The 23,931-nt window shown below is 37.7% G+C and overlaps 1 protein-coding gene across 1 annotated transcript in view; it reads right to left on the bottom strand.

The window, feature by feature from the left end:
- Nucleotides 1–23,931, bottom strand: part of LOC126248026 (muscle calcium channel subunit alpha-1) — a 922,345-nt gene that overhangs the window by 372,289 nt on the left and 526,125 nt on the right. Inside the window, exons 13-15 of the mRNA XM_049948623.1 lie at nucleotides 17,927–18,078; nucleotides 17,477–17,687; nucleotides 5,563–5,683 (exon numbers count right to left, since the gene is read on the bottom strand). Coding sequence (XP_049804580.1) covers nucleotides 5,563–5,683; nucleotides 17,477–17,687; nucleotides 17,927–18,078 — 484 coding nt within the window. The remainder of the gene's footprint in view (nucleotides 1–5,562; nucleotides 5,684–17,476; nucleotides 17,688–17,926; nucleotides 18,079–23,931) is intronic.

Here is a 23,931-nt window from a genome sequence, read left to right as displayed (position 1 = left end):
ATTTTCTGTATCCAGAAAGGCCCATAAAGGACCTGCAACATGCGGTTGTGCATTATCCTGCAGAAATGTAGAGTTTCGCAGGGATTGAATGAAGGGTAGAGCCATGGGTCGTAACACATCTGAAATGTAATGTCCACTGTTCAAAGTGCCGTCAATGTGAACAAGAGGTGACTGAGACGTATAACCAGTGGCACCCCATACCATCACACTGGGTGATATGCCAGTATGGCGATGAAGAATACATGCTTCCAATGTGTGTTCACTGTGATGTCACCAAACACGGTTGCAACCATCATGATGCTGTAAACAGAACCTGGATTCATCCGAAAAAATGATGTTTTGCCATTCGTGCACCCAGGTTCGTCGTTGAGTACACCATCGCAGGCACTCCTGTCTGTGATGGAGCATCAAGGCTAACCGCAGCCATGGTCTCCAAGCTGATAGTCCCTGCTGCTGCAAACGTCGTCGAACTGTTCGTGCAGATGGTTGTTGTCTTGCAAACATCCCCATCTGTTGACTTAGGGATCAAGACGATGCTGCACGATCCGTTACAGCCATACGGATAAGATGCCTGTCATCTCGACTGCTAATGATACGAGGCCGTTGGGATCCAGCGCGGTGTTCCGTATTACCCTCCGGAAACCACCGTTTCCATATTCTGCTAACAGTCATTGGATCTCGACCAACACGAGCAGCAATGTCGCGATACGATAAACCGCAATCGCTATAGGATACAATCCGACCTTCATAAAAGATGGAAACGTGATGGTACGCATTTCTTCTCCTTACACGAGGCATCACAACAACATTTCACCAGGCAACGCCGGTCAACTGCTGTTTGTGTATGAGAAATTGGTTGGAAACTTTCCTCATGTCAGCACGTTGTAGGTGTCACCACCGGAGCCAACCTTGTGTGAATGCTCTGAAAAGCATATCATTTGCATATCACAGCATCTTCTTCCTGTCGGTTAAATTTCATATCTGTAGCATGACATCTTCGTGGTGTAGCAATTTTAATGGCCAGTAGTGTATATTTCCATTTAAGAGGCAATAATAGACTGAGGCGACAGAAGTAATGGAACAGCGATATGCACGGATACACAGAAGGTGGTAGTATCATGTACACAAGGTATAAAAGAGCAGTGCATAGGTGAAACTGTCATTTGTACTCAGGTGATTCGTGTGAAAAGGTTTCTGATGCGATTATTGCTGCACGATGGAAATTAACAGACTTTGAACGTGGACTAGTAGTTAGAGCTAGATGCATGGCACACACTATTTTGGAAATCATTAGAGAATTCAATATTCTGAGATCCACAGTGTCCAGAGTGTGCCCAGAATATCAAATTTCATGCATAACCTCTTACCACAGACAATGCAGTGACGGACAACCTTCACTTAATGACCGAGAGCAGTGGAATTTGCAAAGAGTTGTCAGTGCTAACAGACAATTGACAACATGTGAAATAACTGCTAAAATCAATTGGCTCAATATTTTTGCAAGGGACTTTCAACAACTTGTTCAGTTCATGCAAATTTGGGTTGCTGCACTACGCCAGGCAAAAGGAGGTCCAACACAATATTAGGAGGTATCTCATAACTTTTGTCACTCATTGTAAATCTGTCACTATATGTGTAAATGTACAATACACTGAGAATTGTGAGATAATTCCTAGAATACTGTGGCCTTGCATCATCAGATAACCAATTTACAACACTTATTTATAGTGATGACATTACTGCACTGAAGAAGTCCACAAGTCAGATTTTATATACAACTAATGTTATTTTATATGGTGAATAATTTTACATCAGTTGTTTTGATTAAGAATTTGTCAGTGGTGTGTGAGGAACTGGTCACCAACAAGTCCCTTAGGCTCCTCCTAAACTGAACTGTATTAGTAGTTCAACTTTTGATGGCTTCTGGTAAGTTATTGAAAATGTGTCTTCCTCAATAACAGACACTTTTGTACACCAAAGGAAATGACTTTATATCTTTATGCAGATTATTCTTATTTCTAGAACTGTTTTCATGAACTGAGCAGACAGTTTGAGAAAGAGGTGTACTATTTATGACATATCTCATTAAGTAATAAATACATTGTGAATTAGCAGTTAACATCTTCAGTTCTATGCATGATATTCTGAAACTCATCTCACACATAATTCATAATACAAGCTTTTTGACTCAGAAAACTTAGCTTGGCTTGAGGAGTTACGTAACCCTAAAATGATCCTGTATGACATTAAGGAATGAAAGCGAGCTAAGTATGCTAGATTTTTTTCCTCTGTGGTGCGCCCCTCCCAACTGAATTTATTAACAGGTTGTAATCCCAAGAATCTAATACTGTTGACCTCTTCTATCTGCTTGTTGGCAAATTTTAGATAAATACTACGAAGAAACTTCTTCCATGTTCTGGACAGCACATAGTGTGACTTTTTGAAGTTTAATGAGAGAGAATTGGGTAGAACCATTTATTACAATCCTTGAAAACTGCATTAACTGTTTTTTCTAAAACTATACACAATTTGCTATTTACTGCCATGTTTTACTGTCTGCAATGAAAACAAACTTGACATCTGGAAATGTTACTGATGAAAGGTCATTAATATACACAAGAAAATCTTAAGGAACACATCACATGATTACTAGTATGATGATGTGTGATAGCTTAATTCAGGACTTTTTCCTATTGACACCTTTTGTTTCATCAGAAAGACATGATCTGAACCACTGTGCTACATTTCCGTTTACCACATAATATTTTAATTTATTTAAGAGGAGATTGTGCTTTACACTGTCAGTTACCTTTGCCAGATCACACACTATACCAGTAGCCAGTACTTTATTGTCTTATGTATTAACTGTAAGCGTAAATAGTCTTCTCAGTATTGAAACTGTTAATAAATCCAAACTGTTTCAATGACAATGTATTATTTGTAGTCATGTGCTTAAGAAACTGCTTGTATGTTACTTTTTCTACAATTCTCTTTTGTTGTACAGAATGTTACACTTTGTTGTTATGTGTGTGAATGTGTGTACTATTTCTGGAAAATGAGCGAATGCTCAAAACGAATGCTGTTTTCTGTTATGTGTTACTGTGCTCCATGCAGTCATATGCTATAGGTGAGTGGCTGCCGTTCCCTTATTTTATGTAGAGTTTTCGCCCTGTTTCAAAAGACATCTTCCCTTTGAGTAATCCATAGCTTTTTTGGTCTTTCTAGAAACATACTCCACTAGCCACCATATAGTGTATGGTGGAGGGTACCCTGTACCACTACCAATCATTTCCTTTCCTGTTCCACTCAAACAGAGCAAGGGAAAAACAACAATCTATATCCCTTCATGGTCCTTATGCAAATTTTATGTTGGTGGCAGTAGAATCATTGTGCAGTCAGCTTCAAATGCAGTTCTTTAAACTTTCACAATAGTTCTCCTCAAAAAGAATGTTGGCTTCCCTCCACGGATTTCCATTTGACTTCCGGAAGCACCTCTGTAACACATTTTCATTGTTCGGACATACTGGAAACAATTCTAGTTGTCCATCTCTGCATTGCTTTGATGTGTTCCTTTAATCTGGCCTGGTACAAATCCCTAATACTTTAGCAGTACTCACGAATAGGTCACACTAGTGTCATCTATATGTGGTCTCCTTTACAGATGAACCACAGTTTCCCAAAATTCCCCCAATAAACCAAAGTTGACAATTCATCTTTCCTACCTCAACTCCACGTGCTTTTTCCACTTCATATTGCTCTGTAACATTACGCCTAGATATTTAAACAACATGGCTATGTCAAGCAGCATACTATTAATGCTGTATCTGAACATTATAGGTTTGTTTTTCTGGAGCATCCACATTAATTTACATTTTTCTGCATTTACAGTTAGCTGCCATTCATCTCACAAACTAGAAATTTTATCTAAGTCATCTTTTATCTTCCTACAGTCACTCAAAATTGACACCTTCCCATACAAAACACCATCATCAGCAAACAACCACACAATGCTGCCCACCCTGTCCACCAGATCACTAGTAAATATAAAAAATATAATGCTCCTAATCACGCTTCGCTGGGGCATCCCTGACAATACCCTAGTCTCTGATTAATACTTGACCAAGTACAACATACTGGGTTCTATTACTTAAGAAGTCTTTGAGCCACTCACATATCTGGGAATATATTCTGTATGCTTGCACATTCATTAACAGTCTGCAGTGGGGCACAATGTCAAATGCCTTCTGGAAATCTAGAAATATGGAATTGGCCTCTTGCCCTTGATCCATAGTTCACAGTATACCACATATGAAGGTGGCAAGCTGAGTTTCACACATGAGCACCATTTTCTAAAACCGTGCTGATTTGAGGACATAAGCTTCTCAGTTTCAAGAAAATTTATTGTATTGAAACTGAGTATATGTTCTGCAGCAACCCGATGTTAGGTAAAGTCTGCAATTTTGCAGGTCCGTCCTTTTACCCTACCTCTGTACAGGAGTCACCTGTGTTTTTCCTAGTCACTTAGGACTTTGCAATGGGTGAGAGAGAGTCACAATAAATACAAACTAAGTAAGGAGCTAATGCTGTAGAATACTCTTTGTAAAACTGAATTGGAATTACATTTGGAACTGGTGACTTATTTGTTTTTAACTCTTTCAGTTGTTTCTCTATGCCAGGGATGCTTATTACTATGTTGTCCATACAGGAGTCTGTTTAATGGTCAAATGACGGTATATTTGTATGATTCCTGCATGAATAATTTCTTATGTACAAAATTTAAAATTTTGGCTTTTGTTTTGCTCCACTGCCCCACCAGACCGGTCAACAAATGACTGGATGGAAGTCTTAGACCAGCTCAGTGATTTTACATAGGAGCAGGGTGTTCTTGGGCTGTCACACAGATCTTTTGTTAAGATATCATGGTGGTAATAGTTGTAAGCTTCACACATAAATCTTTTCACACATGTCTTAATCTCTGCTAACCTTTGCCTGTTGTAATTTGCGCATTCCCTTTTGAACAGAGTACGCAACAGAATTTGTTTCCTCGGTATTTTCTGAATTTCATTGTTAAACCATGGTGGGCCTTTTCCACCCTTAACCCACTTACAAGACACATAGTTCTCCAGACCATGATTTATAGCCTGTTTAAACTTTGCCCATAATTCCATCTGCGCCCATCTTGCTCTAATCTGGATTAATTTTTGGGGAAAACAGATTCTAAAGAATGTAAGGAAATATTAATAAAGTTTTTTGTTTGCTGTCTTGCACACTAAATACATTACTCCAGTTTGACCTACTGGCTTCCCTTCTGAACTTAAAATTAGTAGATTTTGTGCCCTAATCAGCATTTACATTTAACATAAAGAACTGTACATCACTGACTCAGCGACCATTGATTACATGTATTTTTAATACATGGAAGAGGCCTAGCTGCAGTTTATCAACAGTATCAGTAACATAACATTTCAAGTACATTTACCAGGCCGCATAATCTAAAAGTATTATATTTAGATTTTCCTATTTTAACAAAATAAAAAATGAAAATTTGGATTTAAAGGATACAGTTACCACAAATGAAAAGAATAATGAAATAAACACAGGCCAGTACACCAAATGAGCCAACTCCATTATAAGCCTGTATTCCATTGTACATCACCATATTCCAGTCTTCACCAGTCAGTACCTGTGGATTTTAACAGAGGCTTAATGAGTTGATGTTATTACATGATGAAGATTTTTTAAAAAATTTGATCAAAATACAGCTGAATAAGAAATACATGATTACAGAATCAAGAATGGGTAACTGCTCTTAAAAATTATTTTTTTCGATAGACCTCAAATACATAAATCATTATTCAGAAGACCAGTCAAAATTATTACCCACCAAATCCTACAGTTCTTCAGGAGGAAGCTTTCAATACTGAGTTTTACATGGTTAACCAGTACCTTTCTCACAAACAGCTAGATGTGTTATGAATTCTTGAACCTCATCATAAAATCAAAATAGTTGTGTGTTCAGGAAAATGCTAATGTTTTTTCATCAAATGAGACAGTGACAGACCACACATTTTCAGTCTGTTGATAATGAATGTAGTTCTACTTCAAGAGTAATTTGCACATTCCCTCTTGAACAGGGAGTGCAACAGAATTTGTTTCCTCAGTATTTTCTGAATTTCATTGTTAAACCATGGTGGGCCTTTTCCATCTTTAACCCACTTACAAGACACACAGTTCTCCAGACCATGATTTATACTTCAATACATCAATGATGAAAAGTGTAATGAAAATCTGTGGCTGATGTGGTTACCAAGTATGTAAGACCATCACAGGAGACTGTTGACAAATTGTTTGTATTAGATATTTAACACAGTATGTGGATAGCACTTTCATGATATATTTATGGCTCTTGTAGGTATTCTTATGTTTTTGTTTCTTACATATATCCTTTATCATCATTTCATCACTTGTTAACTGATGTGAACTTCCTAAGTTAATATATCAAATAAAGTATTAAATGGAGTTTTTCTGTTTGTCTAATGTTTTCAACATTTATAGTATTTTTTGCAATTTTAAAAGAGCAGTCAAATTTAACATTTGCCATCTTAAATAATGAAATATCTGATACACAAGATTTTTTTGATTCAGTGTGCAGTATCGACAGTATCTTCATTGATCACACCTGGTGGCCGCATGTCACACAAAGACTGGTCTGGGCAACTTTGCTCCTCTATTGCTTGCAAACTCCAATGAGAGGCACCATGCATACACACCACCAGAGGATGCAGAAATGGCATGGCCTCACTGTTGTGACTCTGATTGGCTGTTGCATCTGTTTAAGTGGCCTCACTCAGAGTTTCAGGCCAAGATTCAGTGCATCGATAGTGTTACCGACACAAGTAAAGAAGACTGCAGTGAGGACATTCCATCAATGTAGCACAGCGCTACTGAACATTTCTAATATTCAGTGACTTATACAAGCATATCAGCATTCAAGACTATCTGCTACAATCAGGAAACTTTATCTTCTTTGTATAAATCTCAGCATCACAGAAGCACCCACAGCATATCTTATGTATAACTCAGTTATTAAGTGTGCATAGTGTAAATAAACTTATTAATATGTTACCCATTTGTAGATGTCTTACTGTGTTTGTTTACCAACTCCACTAGTTGCACAACAGATGTCAACTGGTGACAAGTCTGATATTTTTTGCCTATTGGCAAGGTGTCTGATGCTAGAGAAGGCAGTGGTTGGCTAATCTTAAAATTTTTTTCCAAATTTTTTTGTATGTGGAACTTTTCTCTGTTTCATGTGTCTTTAATTTGTGCAAGCAATGGCACCTTCTGGAGAGCAATCCCCCACTGCACTTATTCAGTTTCAGAACTAACAAATCACATTGTTGTTAACTGCTATTGGCAGGTTGATGGATGCACAGCAAACCCAGAAAACAACAGTGACTGAAGCACAGAATGTCAGTGGCCAGGTGCCACCTCCTCCACCCTTCCACTCTTTCGATGCACAACAAGAGGAATGGACTGAGTACTGTTTGCAGATAGGGCAACACTTCACTGAATATGACATATCACATGAATAGCAATGCTCTTCCATTTTTCATGAGTAAGAGTGCATATTTTCCAACTGTGCAGCATGTTATTCCCTCAGAGGCCCAAACCCTACCCTATGAAGACATTATTTGAGCATTACACAACTTCATTGAAGCACAGATTCATGTAGCCGCTGCTTGATTCAAATTCTTTTGCATGCATAATCATTATAATTAGTCTTACAAGAAATGGATTGCTGAGCCCAAGTGCATAAGTAGGAGCTGTAAATTTAACTGCTCTTGTGGAGCCTCATTTCAAGATGCAATGCTTCACAATGCCATTATTAAAAACATTACTGGTAACAGGATAGGGTTGAGATTCTGAAGCATTTAAACCTTGGTCTCAATGATATGATTAAAGTAATAAAAGCCCAGAAAGTTCTGTACTTTGTGGAACCAGACTGTAATGTGCCTGTTGTTGCAACACTGACTCCATATAGCACAAAGTGGTCCTAGTTTCCCAGAGAACCTGCCAATGTAGACAACAACAAAAACAAAGCATGGCACACTCAGCTGCTTCCTTGGCTTGTTCACACCTTCTGAAGTCCTGTGCAAAATGTTTTGTAATTCATGACTGCAAAAACTGCTTTCTCTGTCATGCAAAATTCCAGCACTACTATAAATCATGATGCACACAGAAAGTGTGCATGCAAAAGCAACATAAATCTTGACTTGAGAATCTGGAAACACATATGATCTCTCATTCTAAATCTATACCCACTCCTACTGAGTAATGTGGCAAAATAGTTAGCATACTGGATTCACATTTGGGAGGATGACATCTTAAATCAACATCTGGCCCTCCAGATTTAGGTTTTCTGTGATTTTCCTAAATCACTCGAGGCAACAGGATGGTTCCTTTGAAAGGGCATGGCCAATTTCTTTCACCATGCTTGACACAATCTGAGCTTGTGCTCCATCTCTAATGACCTTGATGTCAATGAGATATTAAACCCTGTCTTCCTTCCTTCCTTGTACACACTCCTCCTTGCAATCCACACAGGACCCATGAACCAAAGTGACAGTATTACATAGTGTAACACTTGCCTCATTCTAACCAGGTCTCCTCTAGTAAACACAGGAACAATAGACAAAAGTGACAGCATCACACATTGTAACACTTGCTTCATTCTAACCAGCTCTACCCTAATAAATGCACAGCTAAATGCTCACACACAACAGATAGTCACACTCTGATGACTAAGTGCAAACTGTTCATCTCTCTGCAGATTTGCAATCGATCTGTACCATTTCAGTTAGAGACTGGTGCTGCAGTTAATTGAAATACTTATGAGCAATTGTGACACCCTCAACTATGAAAATTATATCTGCACCTCATGGCCTAAAATGGTGAAAGTATTTCTATTCTTGGAATGTCCACTTTACAAACAAAATATAGACAGATGATAACATCAATGCCTTTCACAGTAGTTTGGTTATGTTCTAGTCCCAATATTTTTGGCATGGATGCATTCAATTTATTTTGCTTGGATATACAGGTCACTGTGTACGCTACTGATACACAACTTGCATAGGCCAGTATTCATCACCTGTCTGAAAAATATGGAAATTTTTTCGGTGGCACATTGGGACATTCATATATTCATATATCAGCATTACAGAAGAACCTACAGCATTCAAAGTTATGTGTAACTCAGTTATTAAGCGTATGTGGTGTAAATAAAATTATTAATGTGTTACCTTTTGTAGAAGTCCGATTGTGTTTATTGGCCACCTCCACTACTGACACAGCACACTGAAATGCGCATGCCACTGCAATGTATCGTACTATAATACACTGGTGCACCCACAGCATGCATATTTGTTTAGTCTCTTAATAAGTGGCAAAACATTTTTTCACATTCCCTAAAGATTATTTTTTTTTTTTTTTTGCAATCAAAGATTTTACTATTATACAACCTGTCATTTTTACCTGCACATTAGATGTCTTCAGGGTGAATCCCAATTGTTGTTGATAATTCTTCCGGGTTATATGGCCGTGGTAATGGAATTCTTCTATTCCTAACGTTTCGTCCAATACTACATTGGACATCCTCAGAGGTATGGCTGGTCCTGCTGAGTCTTGCCGACAGTCGGCAAGACTCAGCAGGACCGCCATACCTCTGAGGATGTCCAACATAGTATTGGACGAAATGTTAGGAATAGAAGAATTCCATGGACCACGACCATATAACCCGGAAGAATGATCCAACAACAGTACCATCCAGTCGTGAAAGCCTTCATTGTATGAATCCAAATTCCAGAGATGAAATTTCGGAGGTTGTTCATGAATGTTCTCTGAGTATTTTAGTATAAGTGATCCATCGTCTCTGGCAGCTCATTACACATCACTAACGTAATTATCATTTATTTAGTTTTTTACCCCAATTATATTTGATTTTGTGAAAATATTTTCACATCTCCAAAAAAGGTTGCAGTATGCCATCATTCCATTGTAAAACACAAAACACAGAGTAACGCAACCACCTTAAGACCAAGCCACATACTTTTATCACAGCGTATTTGAACTACACTGCCAGTGCGCAGTATAGTACAGAAGAATGCGCACAATTGTTCTCTTACAGTTATTGTTCAAAATGTCAGCAACCATGATCACAGAGGAGTATACAGCAGCTGTTAACATACAACTAACACTGTCAGAAAAACAAACCTTGGACAGAACTTAACAGCACTGAATGCAGACAAGAGAGATAAGTGTTAAATGATCATTACTGTCATCAACCTCAAATACCGTGGGATGGATCATGACCCAACACACACTGATAACATTTGTATTCTTGTGCAGATATTTTTGGTGCAATACATATGCATAGACAAGCACATGTGTATAATATCCACATTCCTTGTATAGTTCTCAATAGATTATCTTTGATTTTCATTGTTGTTACATTAGGTCTGAGTTTTGAATAAAATCCCCTCGATTTTAAATCCACATCAAATTGATTGATTTTTTTTCTTTTAAATTGGCATGGTGTAGTCATATAGCATGGGTTTTCACTCAGGCATGTTGTTCTGAAAGAATCCAGTGAGACAATCATTAATTTATGCTTGAACTGAGGCGAATTCTTTCTGCTCCAATTAATTAGTATTAATTAACTTACAGAAGGCATTGAATTGATCCATATTTTCAATATATTCTTGGTGCTTAGAAGTTATCATCATCTTTTTCTCTACTGCTTTAGAATACACACTGCTAAAAGTTTCCACTGTTGAATGTATATCCTTCATTTATCCCTCTCGTGATTGACATAGAATGAAACTAACAATCATGTTTGAGTGTTGTGTCACTGATGTAGATTTGTTCAAGAATGTCTTGAGTGCTTTCAAGATTAAAAGAATGTGAAACATTTCCATTCCAGCTGTATTTATTCATTCATGACTACTTTCTGCCATCTATGCCCTTTTCAATTGATATTCTGTAGCAGAAAAATATGCCATAAACATTAAAATGGCAGCATCTTCAATTTTACATGGTCTTTTTCTTTGGTTTGCATATATAACCAAAACAAACAAAAAACATAAAATTAAGGACTTTTGGCCTAAATGGGAAGGAACTAGTCATGAACCAATAAAATAAATACAGCAGAGGTGGTAAAATGCCATCTTCATTCAACAAATTTAATAAATTTCATGCCGTGCTATGTACTGTGAAGAAAATGCTTTCAAGATGCCTCAGTGCCAGATACAGTTATTAACACCAACGAAAACTAACTGATCACTTCTGCGGAATAAAAACTTCATCATTCTTTCATTTGGCAGTGAACATGGTAAATATTTCAACTTTGAGAATTTTATGTACATAATAGAAAACAGCTCTTAAAATAGATGATGCTAAATGCAGTTTTGTTTTTGAGAAATTGATCAATACACTTTTATCATTTGAGTTGACTGCCTGTCCAGGTATCAATCAACTTTGTGTGTGAAGTTTCAGTTATTTTCTTGAAGTAATTGCCTATCGAAGTTTTAAAGTATTCAATTTGTCCACTTATTATGTTATCTCAGTTTTGTCTAACACAAATACATATCTTTGGCTGGGGGTGAGCCTGCATGTTCTTATAGTTTCATCAGACTGTCATAATTCATGATACTTAGGCAGTTCCAGCTCTAAGTACTTTGAGATCAAGGCATGAAATATATTTGGTATATCTGCCTGTGAGATCTGGCTCAAATGATGCAACAGATGACGTGCCACAGTGTTTAGTATTGCTAGTGAACCTATTGAAATTCATGTGGTCTGCTCCATCTCGCTCGATTAACACCACATGACAGTGGGGTGTGCTGCTGGCTACAGCGATACTAAAGGGGATCGACACAAGTTATAAAATGAAACGATTATATGCCGCAGGTGAGTGGGGGACCCTACCTGAGGAAATTTGGCTGCCAATTTGCAAGTCCTTTCAGCTGACACCATGCTGGGAAAATTGCATATTGATGATGATGAAATGATGGTGAGGACAACACGACACCCAGTTTCTGAGCAGAGAAAACTCTGACCTGTCTGGGAATGAAACCCAGGCCTGCTGCATGGCAGTCAGTCACGTTGATTAATCCGCTAAGGTGAACACAGGTTAAAAATGCCACTCACGCATTTGTAATTAAAATCTTCTCTCAATGCCTACACCACAGTGCAAATCACTGGATTTTTGCTTTGAAATTTGGTACAACTTCACATTTTGACTGCAACTGAGAACCCAGCTGCTGCTACTGCTGCTATGCTACATCCTCAGAGTGTAATGATTGTAGAAGCATTGGCAGACTTAAGTGGACTGGTCAAATAGTGCTCAATTGGTATTAGCAGTGCACTAGTGATCTTACACTTTCAGTTGCTGACTCTGTGTGGAAGTACAGTAGTCAGTTTCTCGATTTTTTTTTTTTTTCCACATGTCATGAAATTTGAGTGAAACCTGAGGTTTAAATTTTATTAATAGTGAAATAAAGATACTCCAGGACCAATTTAGTGACAAATTTTGCATGAAAAGGGGTTTTAACATCCACATCTGAACCTGTGAATGTCAATGAGAAATTTTTACTGGCCTGCAAAATACTAACCACTCATCCATTAGCAGTGGCAATAATAACAACAATAATAACAACAATGATCACATGATTAAAAATTAAGCTTGAAGGAAATCATGACTTCTCATCAGAAATAGGACGTACATAACACTTTTAATGTCTGCAAGGCATTTTTGATGTTCTAATGGAAATATACTTGTAGGCCACTTCTTTGGGCTGCAACGGGCTTGAGCTTGCATAATGCTGAAAAAATAATTTTATATTATACTGGCCAGTTGGCTAAACTATTAGCATCATAACCTACAAACCCCACTTGCAGAAATTTTCTCGATTTCTGGCCAAAATGTGGGAAACACAAATCATTTTGAAAACTGAAAATAGATTTTTTCATTAAAAGCACTTCAAAACTCATGAATCATTCTATTCTGGTGCTGCCGATACCATACTCAATTAGCCAGTCTCTATACTGCCCTGAATGGGGCACACACTACGTGAGAACCAAAAGTCTTGAAGTAATTGTAAACTCTAAAGACTTACTGAACTTGTTGGAGTTCTTTGTCAAGCTGTCAGATTTTGACACTATTGTGTATTCCTTACTCAAGGTCAACATTTTACTGGTGTTTAACAAACAGTTCATGTTCTCAGAAGTATTGTCAGAGCATTGGAACCACACCTTGTGGAAGGTTTAATAACAGTGCTGAGATTATGGTATGTGTCTGACCTGTTTCCATGTGTCTAAGAATTATATCTCGTAAAACAGAGGTCCAATAATGCCTGTTTGGCATTACGCGGGAAATATCATTAAAGACTGCACATTTCTCACCTCAGAAGTACAAACACAATAGACATATAGTAAAGAATGGCATAACCATAAAAATGGAGGATTCATGATCGCAAAATACATTTTGTGTTGTTTATTAAATGGCAATAATTTGTAGCAGTTGTCATATAATAAATGATATTAAAATTAGACGTAATGAGTCTAACTAAATGCTTTATTTAACATGGAATCAGATACTTATCTGCAACAGGGAGTTTCCATTGCACAGTGCATACGTGATGCAGTTTTGCCTTGAAAATGGCAGGGTGTGCTCCTGTCAAAATATCAGAGGTTGTCAACGACATTGCCCAGCTGCATTCCCATAAGTTATTTGAACATTGTATACACCGGGAGAAACTAAGGTCTCACAAGGCTGAGATCTTATTGAGAAATAAGTCAGTGTTGCTGATAATGAACAGAGTCAAGTAATTTAATGATCCATGGAAAGGTATAATAGAGTCTTCCAGTTCACATGCTCACTAGCAGACAGCTGAGTAAACAGCTGACATGTGGACAGTCAGGCAGCCAGGCAGTAGCATATGTGATCATACTACACTGGATGGGAGCCCATAACCAGGGGTGGCCAGTTTGCTAGTGCATGTGCAGAATGCATACAAAGGGCCAATAGTCTACCCAACTGGCACCTGACAGCAACTAAGCTGAAGGGCACTCAGCAGTGCTGTGCCCAATGTGACAGCACTGTAAGAGCCTATGTTGTAAGATGTTTTTCATGGTTAAGCCAAGGGTAACATAACTTGGATGTGACAAATACTTTAATGTATCTTTTGTCACAACAGTCATTCATCTATACTATTCAGTGATAATCTTAAACTAAGGAATTTTGACAAAAAGATGTACCTTACTCATTATGCAGTCTGTAAATGCAAGCTTCTTGTTCCCTATTATTTGCCAAATTCCAAAAATGTGCCCAAGAATGATCATTCAAGCATGAATACAATGTAAAGTTAGTTACTTAGTTTCGTGTTCCTTGGATCATTTTGTGTGATATATCACAATGATGTGGATTGAATCATTGTACATTCACATCACAAAATAATTTGTAAACATGGCTACATGCTGAACATTTATAAGGTTATTTTTTTTAATATACAGATGTGAGTTTGTAATTCTTACCCAGTATCTTTCACATATTACAATAGGAATTATTCTATGGAATAGAAGGAGTTGTCAATGAGAAACTTTTTCAGTTTGTTTTCAGATTTTGCTTTGCTGTGTGTCAGATATTTTATATCACTAGGTAAATCTTTGTTGACTGGTGGCAACAGGTAGCCACCAGCACAGGGTGCCTGAGATTTTCAAAGCTTTTATTTAGACATTAGTTGCACAGCCTTTTATGAGTATGCATACCCAGGGTGTCCCATTTACCTTGACCACCCTAAAGAGCAGTTAGTCCAGATGCAAATTACAAAATGTTTCAATCACATGTTCTTTAGCTGTCAGCGGGACATCAATCAGCATGATTGCCTTCATTGTAGCTTTGTTTTTTACAAAGATATGAACAGCAGTATGACTTTTTTAAATGGCACCCTGTATTTTTTATTCAGTAATTCATTTCCTCTCCTGAAGACCTATTCAAAAATGTATCACAGTGTACCATTCACTGAAACACAATAAACAAATTATATAACACAACACTGACTTTGAGACCAGGATCACAAACTCGTTCACTTGCTGTAGTTGTCACAACACAAATGAAAACTGAATAAAAACATAACACAAAATTGACTTTGACTCTCCTGAACCATTGCCCAGGAGTAGAACATTCAAAGTGGTGACCATTGACACAAATACACTGGTGCACTCATTGAATGAAAGAATTATTTACTGCTTCCAGTGTTGCCTGTTGAAGAGAATTACAAGCAAGCACAGCGTACCTGCATGTCCTCTGGAGTTGTTGGAATATGTGATAGACAATGTCTTTAATGCATTCCCAAAGAAAAAAATCCATTGGATTTAAATCAGGAGACCTGGCTGGCCAGGTAACTGTTCCTCCTCAACCAATCCATCTGGCAAGATAGCTTCGGTTCGGAACACAACATGCACGCAAGGCATTATGTGCTGGACATCCATGGTGTTGGTACCACATAAGCTTTCTGGTTCTTAGTGGCACTTCATCCAGAAGAGGACAAAGAATTCGTCTGAGGAATTTGGCATATGCTGTGTCGTTTAGACTACTATTGATGAAATAAGGGCCAATAATTGTAGTATTAAGCATCCCACAACAGATGTTAACCCTCCATTGACACTGATGTTCTACCTGTCTAAGCCATTGTAGGTTGTTGCTGGACCAATAATGCATGTTTCTTGTATTTACCTGTCCTTTGTTTGAGAAGGAACATTCATCAGTAAATAGATCATTGGAAGAGAAGTTCGGGTTGTCAAGGATTTGCTGCTGTGCCCACTGACAGAACTGTACACGATTGTGGAAATCATTCCCATGCAATTCTTGATGAAGATGTACATGGTAAGGATGGAACCGGTAACATGTAAGAATACAATGTACACTTGTTTTAGGAATTCCAACCTCATGTTCAAGCTGTTGTGTGCTCACATGTGGATTTATAGCAACGGAAACGAGAACAGTAACTTCGGTAGCTTTGTCTGTGTGAGTGCTACAACAACTGCATTGTTGTGGGTTGAAACTTGCCGTTTCTGAAACATCGCAACAAGATGAGAAAACACTCATTGGGAAGGTGTGTTCTTGTCCGGATATCACTCTCTGTACAGTTACTCTGCCTGTGTAGCATTTCACTTACCTTCAACATCAACAATTAAAGAAATGTTATGTCGATGCAGTTTGTAGGAAGGACAGCCTTTACTGTATGGATATTCTACACAGCAGTATTTAAAAGGACTAGATTACTGTACTAAATGTACCTGTACATAAAGAAACAGTTTTGCAATTACTGTTCTGCTAACTTACATTTCCCATAAATGAGTAGCATTTCTACCTTCTCTTTGTTGGTGTACATTCTACTCACACAACTCTTCAACTGACGATGGTTGATGGAATGACTGGTGTGCATTCTGTTTATGTTTACATTTGTCCTCTGTCAACGGCAGCATGTGGATGTGTTCCATTACCCTGAGTACCTGCCCTAAGTGCTCAGAGAGTCAACGTCAGTGTTGTGTTATGTAATGTAATTAATAATGTTGTGTTTGAGTGAATGGTACACTGTGACACATTTTTGAATAGGACTTTAGGAGAGGAAATGAATTACTGAATAAAAAATACAGGGTGCCATTTAAAAAAGTCATACCGCTGTTCATATTTTTGTAAAAAACAAAGCTACAACAAAGGCAATCATGCTGATTGATGTCCCCCTGACGACTATGAACATTTGTAACTTGCATCTGGACAAACAGTTATTTAGCATGGTCAAGATAAATGATGGGACACCCTGTATACTAAATCATACAGGATAAATAATGCTGTCTTTCCAAAAAATGCAACAGTAATACAAAGTGCTAAATAGTGAACAGTACAGTTGTTGAAGATACTTCATTTAAACAACCATCTCATTTGAGCAATATTACACTGCTCTTTTATCTTAAGTAGTTGTCATCCACTTAAAATATAGCATATTTCTTACTGTTTTGTTTTACTTTCATGCAGAAAAAAAGGAGAAAGAAACATTACAGTTGTGGTATTTTGTGTCAGTTTACTTATGTCACATGACGGACATTAAGTGCCCATAAAAAAAGATAAGAGGATTTGGAATGTTCTGTAGTTGACTGAATCTTGTACAATATCTGGACAAAAGATAATGTCTACAACTGATATGTCTCACTATTTTTCGAAATTTTGAAAACAATAAACAAAGACATATTAATCATTCATATTGGTAGAAAACATAATTTCTAAAGTTAGATGCATAACTATTTGGTAAAGCTTATCCTTGTCTCTACTGAACTACTTTTTTAATGCTTAAAAATTAGGTTTTAGTGCCAATGGAAAACAAAAGGTAATCTTAGTATTTAACAGTTACTTTACCTGGAAGACAGTCAGTAAACTCTGCCAAAAGCTATCAAAATTACTTCGATCTTTGTCTTGCGTGTCTTCAAAATCAAACTTTCCACCAAATACTTGCATTCCAAGTAAGGCAAATATAACAATAAACAGAAATAACAGCAGCAACAAAGATGCAATTGATTGTATGGAATTAAGCAGAGAGGCAACCAAATTTGACAGAGATCTCCAATATCTGCAAGAATATGAACAACATGACACAGACTATGGCCTACAATAAACACTTACATTTATAAAGAAGTTAAGTAAAAAATGTGAAGTTAATCAAGACTAATGTAAAGATCACGGTCTCTGTTATAATGCAGCAGTTGACTTATAATTTATCTGATGATTCAAGGACGACCGCAAGCTAAAATTAAGTAGTGAAAAAATTCAGTAATGGAAAGAAAGAAGAGAAATTTAGTGTAAACTCACTTGGTCACCTTGAACACTCGTAACAGACGAACACACCGCAAGACAGATACTCCCAGAGGTGGCATAACTTTTGTGTGCGTTAAAACAATTTCACCTATACTACCTATGACGACAAAACAGTCAAAGCGGTTGAACAGTGACACAAAGTAGCCCTGAAAAACATAAAAAGCTTTGTCACACTATGTTTACATTGATAAATCTTGTTTACTAAGTTACACACTAATGTTGTTGCAGGCTAATGTTATTGTATTTTAAAACTGAACTGTGCTATAATGTAACATGAAAAGGTTGCAACAGATTTTGAATGTCACAAATCAGATCTTAGTTTTCAAATACAAGTTTAAATAAAGTTAGAAATGCATTGCAAAGGACTTAGATTTTTGTCTTATTATAAGTACTATGGAAGATACTTTATATTATGAACTGATGGGCCTGATTTGGAGAAAAAAGTATTATAAACTCTAAATGACTTTTACTTGGTTTTACAAGAATAGATGATAACCACTAACCCATTATTTATTGAAGTAAGAATATTACATTATTTATGCTGAAATATAAGAAAATGTACAATTTTGTTTACAATAATACTACACTGGAAAATTCTCCACGGAATATGGACATCTGAATTAGTGAATATAGCGACACACCATATAGTGGAGGCAATGAGCAGGAGACATGCACGTAAACAAGAAAAGGAGCATGGTAACTTAGCTTACAAACATTTGTTCTTTGATCCAACCTTATGTCATGTGTATATTCAATTGTTTACTGCATGGGTCATATCCATGAAAGACTTCAATACAAGAACTGTCGCAGGCAATAAGCTAGTACTTTGTGTTCCAGTATTATCACAGGCATATTGCACCCTTTTTAGAGAGTGGGCCACTCATGAGAGCACCATATGATATCATGACTTGATGAAATTTAGGCAAATTTCATAGGATTTTGTGTGAGACTGATCACCAAGCAGCAGTGTATCTGGATGCGTAGACATTGTGAAACTATGGCCGATGCCATTGTTAAATGATAGGTTTCAGAACATGCTGCTGAACACAATGTTGTGTACTTCAATAGTCTCTGTCCTTCACTACCTCCTATTCCAAATACTCCATCCTCCTTTCAAGGTACTTATCCCTCCCTTCTTCACTTTGGAGATATACCTTTAATGTTTATCCACATTCTTCTCTCACTGGTCTCCCTCTGTCTATATTTTGTTCATGCCACTATCTTGCCTGAGCTAGGATGTCTTCTCTCAGGTTACATCCTGCTTTCCTTTCTCCTTTCTGTTACTCTTTCTCTCAGGCTTTGCTCCCTCCCTTGACTTTATGACTCCACTGCAGCTACATCTGTACTCCACAAGCCACTTGATACTGGGTGGTGAAGGGTACTTCTGGTACCACTATCTGCTTCCCCCCCCCCCTCCCACCTCTCCTGTTCCATTCACAAATGGTGTGTGGGAGTAATGACTGTTGGTAGACCTGCATATTAGCTTCAATATCTCAAATTTTCTCATGATCATTTCGTCAGACATATGTGAGGGGGAAGTAATATTTTCTCTGACTCTTCCCAGAATGTACTATCTCAGAATTTCAATAGTAAACCTTTCTGTGATGCACAACACCTCTCTTGTAGTGCCTTCCACAAGAGTTAGTAAAGCATCCCTGTAACTCACTCTGGCTAAGTGATCCAATGAAGAAACATAACACACACTGTTGGATCCTGTCTCTCTCTTCTATTAATCCATGCTGGTGACGGTCCCCAACTAATGAGCAATAATTAAGAATCAGTGAAACAAGTGTTTTGTAAGCCAGTTCTTTAGTGGATGAATTATGTTTCCTTGAGAGTCTTCCAATGAAACTCAATCTAGCATTTGCTTTTCCTACTATTTGTTTTATCTGGTTATTTCATAGTTACTCTTAGATATTTTCTGGTAGTTACTGTTTCCAACAATTTATCACCAACAGTGTAAATTGTACGGTAGTGGATTTCTTCTGCTTATGTATGCACAATATGTTACATTTCTTTAAGTTCAGGATCATCTGATAGTCCCTATACCATTTTTCAGTGTTCTGCAGGTCTTCCTGTAGCTCACTACAGTCCTATCTTGCTACCTTCTTATAGACAACTGCATCGCCTCCAAACAGCCTCACAGAGCCTGCAACATTATCCATTATATCATTTATATTTATAAACAACAACAGTTCTATCAGACTGCCTTAGAATATTGCTGACATTACCTTTAAATCTGTTGATTTTGTTCCATTAAGAGCAGTGTTAAGTTCTATCTGCAAGGAAGTCTTGAATCCAGCCACAAATCTGGTTCAATACTTGGTAAGCTCAATTTTTTTTTTACTAAATGACAGTGTGGGACTGTATTAAATGACTTCCTGAAGTCAAGGAACAGGGCATCAACCTGGCACCAATGTCTATAGCACTGGGGATCTAATGGAGGACCAGAGTGAGCCGCATTTCCCAAGATATCCGTATAATATGTGAGCGAAAACATTCTCCTTAATTCTACAACAGATCAACATTAGCAATAAAGGACTACAATTATGTGCAACTGTCCTACAATTTTTCTTGGAAATGGGCATTACCTGTGGTTTTTTCTAGTCAATAGGAACCCTGCCTTTTCCAGCAACCTATGATAAACAGTTCCTAGAAGGGGAGCAATGTCTTTCAAATAATCTCTGAGGAATCTTACAGCTATATCATCCAGTCCAGATGTCTTTCTACTACAAAGCAATTGTATTTGCTCTTCTATTTCATGATCACTTATCTCAATATCTGCCATTTTGACATTCATGCCATGACTGAAAGGATGTGCTCTATTGTGATATTTCATTGGAAACGGGTTCGGAAGACCAAATCCTGTATTTTGCCCTTTCCTCTGTCATCTTCTGTTTCACTGCCACTATGGCAATTGAGTGACTGAATAGATGATTTTCATCCACTTACTGATTTTACATAAATCCAGAACTTCTTAGGGTTGCTAGTCAGGTCACTTGGCAAAATTTTACTTTCAAGATCACTAAAAGTTTCTCTTATTGCTCTCCTTGCTATAGCCCTATACATAATGCTTGAATACACACCACAGCACCAGATCACTGGCGCACTACATTTTGAATATTCTACCAATGGCATCTGTGCAGGCTGACCACCAGAGGCTGCCTGTTGTGGACCACATGACTGGTGTATAGCATCCACCGTGCCGTCTACTGGAACCCCCCTATTTATAAGCACAATGCTGCAAGCAATCACTCTCATATTGTGAACATACTTATTGCCAGCAACTCCTTGTATCATAACATGGATTGTATGTTTGTATCTATGTTCTCAACTGATGTTCACTTGTATGCAGAAGGAGAATAAACTTTGGTTCATTGTGGCCATGCTGTTGTTTATAAGTCTTACAGTAACATACAACTGGCAATGATTGTTGTGTTAACTTTCACATGCTCAGTCTATCTAGTTGTTCCTGTGGTTCTTTTGTCCAGGCACAGGCAGTGCTCCAATCTCTCCTGGAGCAGCAGCATGCTGTAAACGCCCTGAAAAAACTGGAATATGCTGCTTGTTGTAACTCACCAAATGTCGATTTATGGGAGACAACACCAGAGATCCAAAATACACATAAGTTTGTGAGTTCCGTCAAGTCACAGCTGCACCCATGTCTTTAATCTGAGTACTTTGTCCATCACTCGTAATTCAATAAACAGTTTATTAAGAAACCTAGTCCCAACAGGGAATCATATAGCGCTCTTAGAAAAAAGTGTTCCGAGACTGTTACCTGAAATGCTCCTCCATGATACTGACAAGAGGGAGATTGAGTTAATAATTAAATCACTAAAGACCAAGAACTCTCATGGATACGATGGGGTATCTAGCAGAATGCTGAAGTATTGTTCTGTGTATGTTAGCCTAATACTTAGCCATATCTGTAACTTTTCCTTTAGGAGTGGTCGGTTTCCTGACCGATTAAAGTACTCGGTAGTGAAGCCACTTTATAAAAATGGAGACAGGGATAATATTGACAATTATAGACCTATTTCTATGCCATCGGTGTTTGCTAAAGTTATCGAGATGGCTGTATCTACAAGGTTACTGGAGCACTTAAATTCACATAATTTGCTGTCAAATGTTCAGTTTGGTTTTAGAAATGGTTTAACAACTGAAAATGCTATATTCTCTTTTCTCAGTGAGGTTTTGGATGGATTAAATAAAAGATTGTGAACGCTAGGTGTTTTCTTTGATTTAACGAAGGCTTTTGACTGTGTTGACCACAAAATATTACTGCAGAAGTTGGACCATTATGGAGTAAGGGGAGTAGCTTACAATTGGTTCGCCTCTTACTTTAAGAACAGAAAGCAGAAGGTAATTCTCCGCAATATTGAGAGTGGTAGTGATGTTCAGTCCCAATGAGGCACCGTTAAGTGGGGCGTTCCCCAAGGTTCGGTGCTGGGGCCACTGCTGTTTCTTATTTATATAAATGATATGCCTTCTAGTATTACAGGTGATTCAAAAATATTTCTGTTTGCTGATGACACCAGCTTGGTAGTGAAGGATCTTTTGTGTAATATTGAAACAGTATCAAATAATGTAGTTCATGAAATAAGTTCATGGCTTGTGGAAAATAATTTGATGCTAAATCACAGTAAGACTCAGTTTTTACAGTTTCTAACTCACAATTCAACAAGAACCGATATTTTGATCAGACAGAATGGGCATATTATAAGCGAGACGGAACAGTTCAAGTTCCTAGGCGTTCGGATAGATAGTAAGCTGTTGTGGAAAGCCCATGTCCAGGATCTTGTTCAGAAACTAAATGCTGCTTTATTTACCATTAGAACAGTATCTGAAATAAGTGACAGTTCAACACGAAAAGTAGTCTACTTCGCATATTTTCATTCACTTATGTCGTATGGTGTTATTTTTTGGGGTAATTCTTCTGATTCAAAAAGGGTATTTTTGGCTCAAAAACGGGCTGTTCGAGCTATATGTGGTGTAAGTTCGAGAACCTCTTGTTGACCCCTATTCAATAGTCTGGGAATTCTGACATTGCCCTCACAGTATATATTTTCTTTAATGTCATTTGTTGTTTGCAATATTAGCTTATTCCCAAGAGTTAGCAGCTTTCACTCAGTTAATACTAGGCAGAAATCCAATCTGCATGTGGAATGCACTTCCTTCACTCTTGTGCAGAAAGGAGTGCAGTATTCTGCTGCATCCATTTTCAATAAGCTACCACAAGAACTCAAAAATCTTAGCAGTAGCCCAAACTCTTTTAAGTCTAAACTGAAGAGTTTCCTCATGGCTCACTCCTTCTATTCTGTCGAGGAGCTCCTGGAAGAGCTAAAAAATTAAGCAAATTCCAGTGTTACATTGTTGCTTTTCTTTATTTAAACTTACGACTTGTCACCTGAAAATGTTTTTTTTATATTTCATTTTATCTGTTTCTAATATCGTGTTATAATTTCATGTATTGACTCGTTCCATGACCACGGAGACTTCTCCTTAATTTGGTCCCACGGAACAATAAATATATAAAAAAAATAAATAAATAAATAAAAAATAAAAAAAGATTAGTGAGCACTGGAGACACACAATTAACATCCATGTCCATGTCTTGAGGAGGGGGCTTACCTGCCACGTTGACTATGCAGGGTTCTATGCTGTTGGCATACCAACCACCCTTCCCCCTTACAGTGATCTGGGCAAAGACTGGGAGGTTTATGAGACTTCCTCACTTTTGGTGTCACTGTCGTACACGTGTAAGCCTTTGGTTTCTCCTCGGACCTACCAGTCATTGTGCCAGTTACCTCTGCTCCAGGAACCTGCTTCATTTTTGCTTGATGAAATGTATAAGTTGCTGTCAATTTATCACCATAAATACATACATGTCACAGCAGCCCGTGTGAAGTTCTATGACTATCATAAACAGTCTCACCAGTCCTGCCAGGCTTAGGCAGCCCAATTCCATGGCTTCAATCACAAATGTCAGTTTGTTA

Source organism: Schistocerca nitens, chromosome 3, assembly GCF_023898315.1.
Source record: "Schistocerca nitens isolate TAMUIC-IGC-003100 chromosome 3, iqSchNite1.1, whole genome shotgun sequence".
Taxonomy (NCBI): domain Eukaryota; kingdom Metazoa; phylum Arthropoda; class Insecta; order Orthoptera; family Acrididae; genus Schistocerca; species Schistocerca nitens.
Note: the sequence above shows the minus strand (reverse complement) of the source record. Positions and strands in the feature narration are given on the sequence as shown.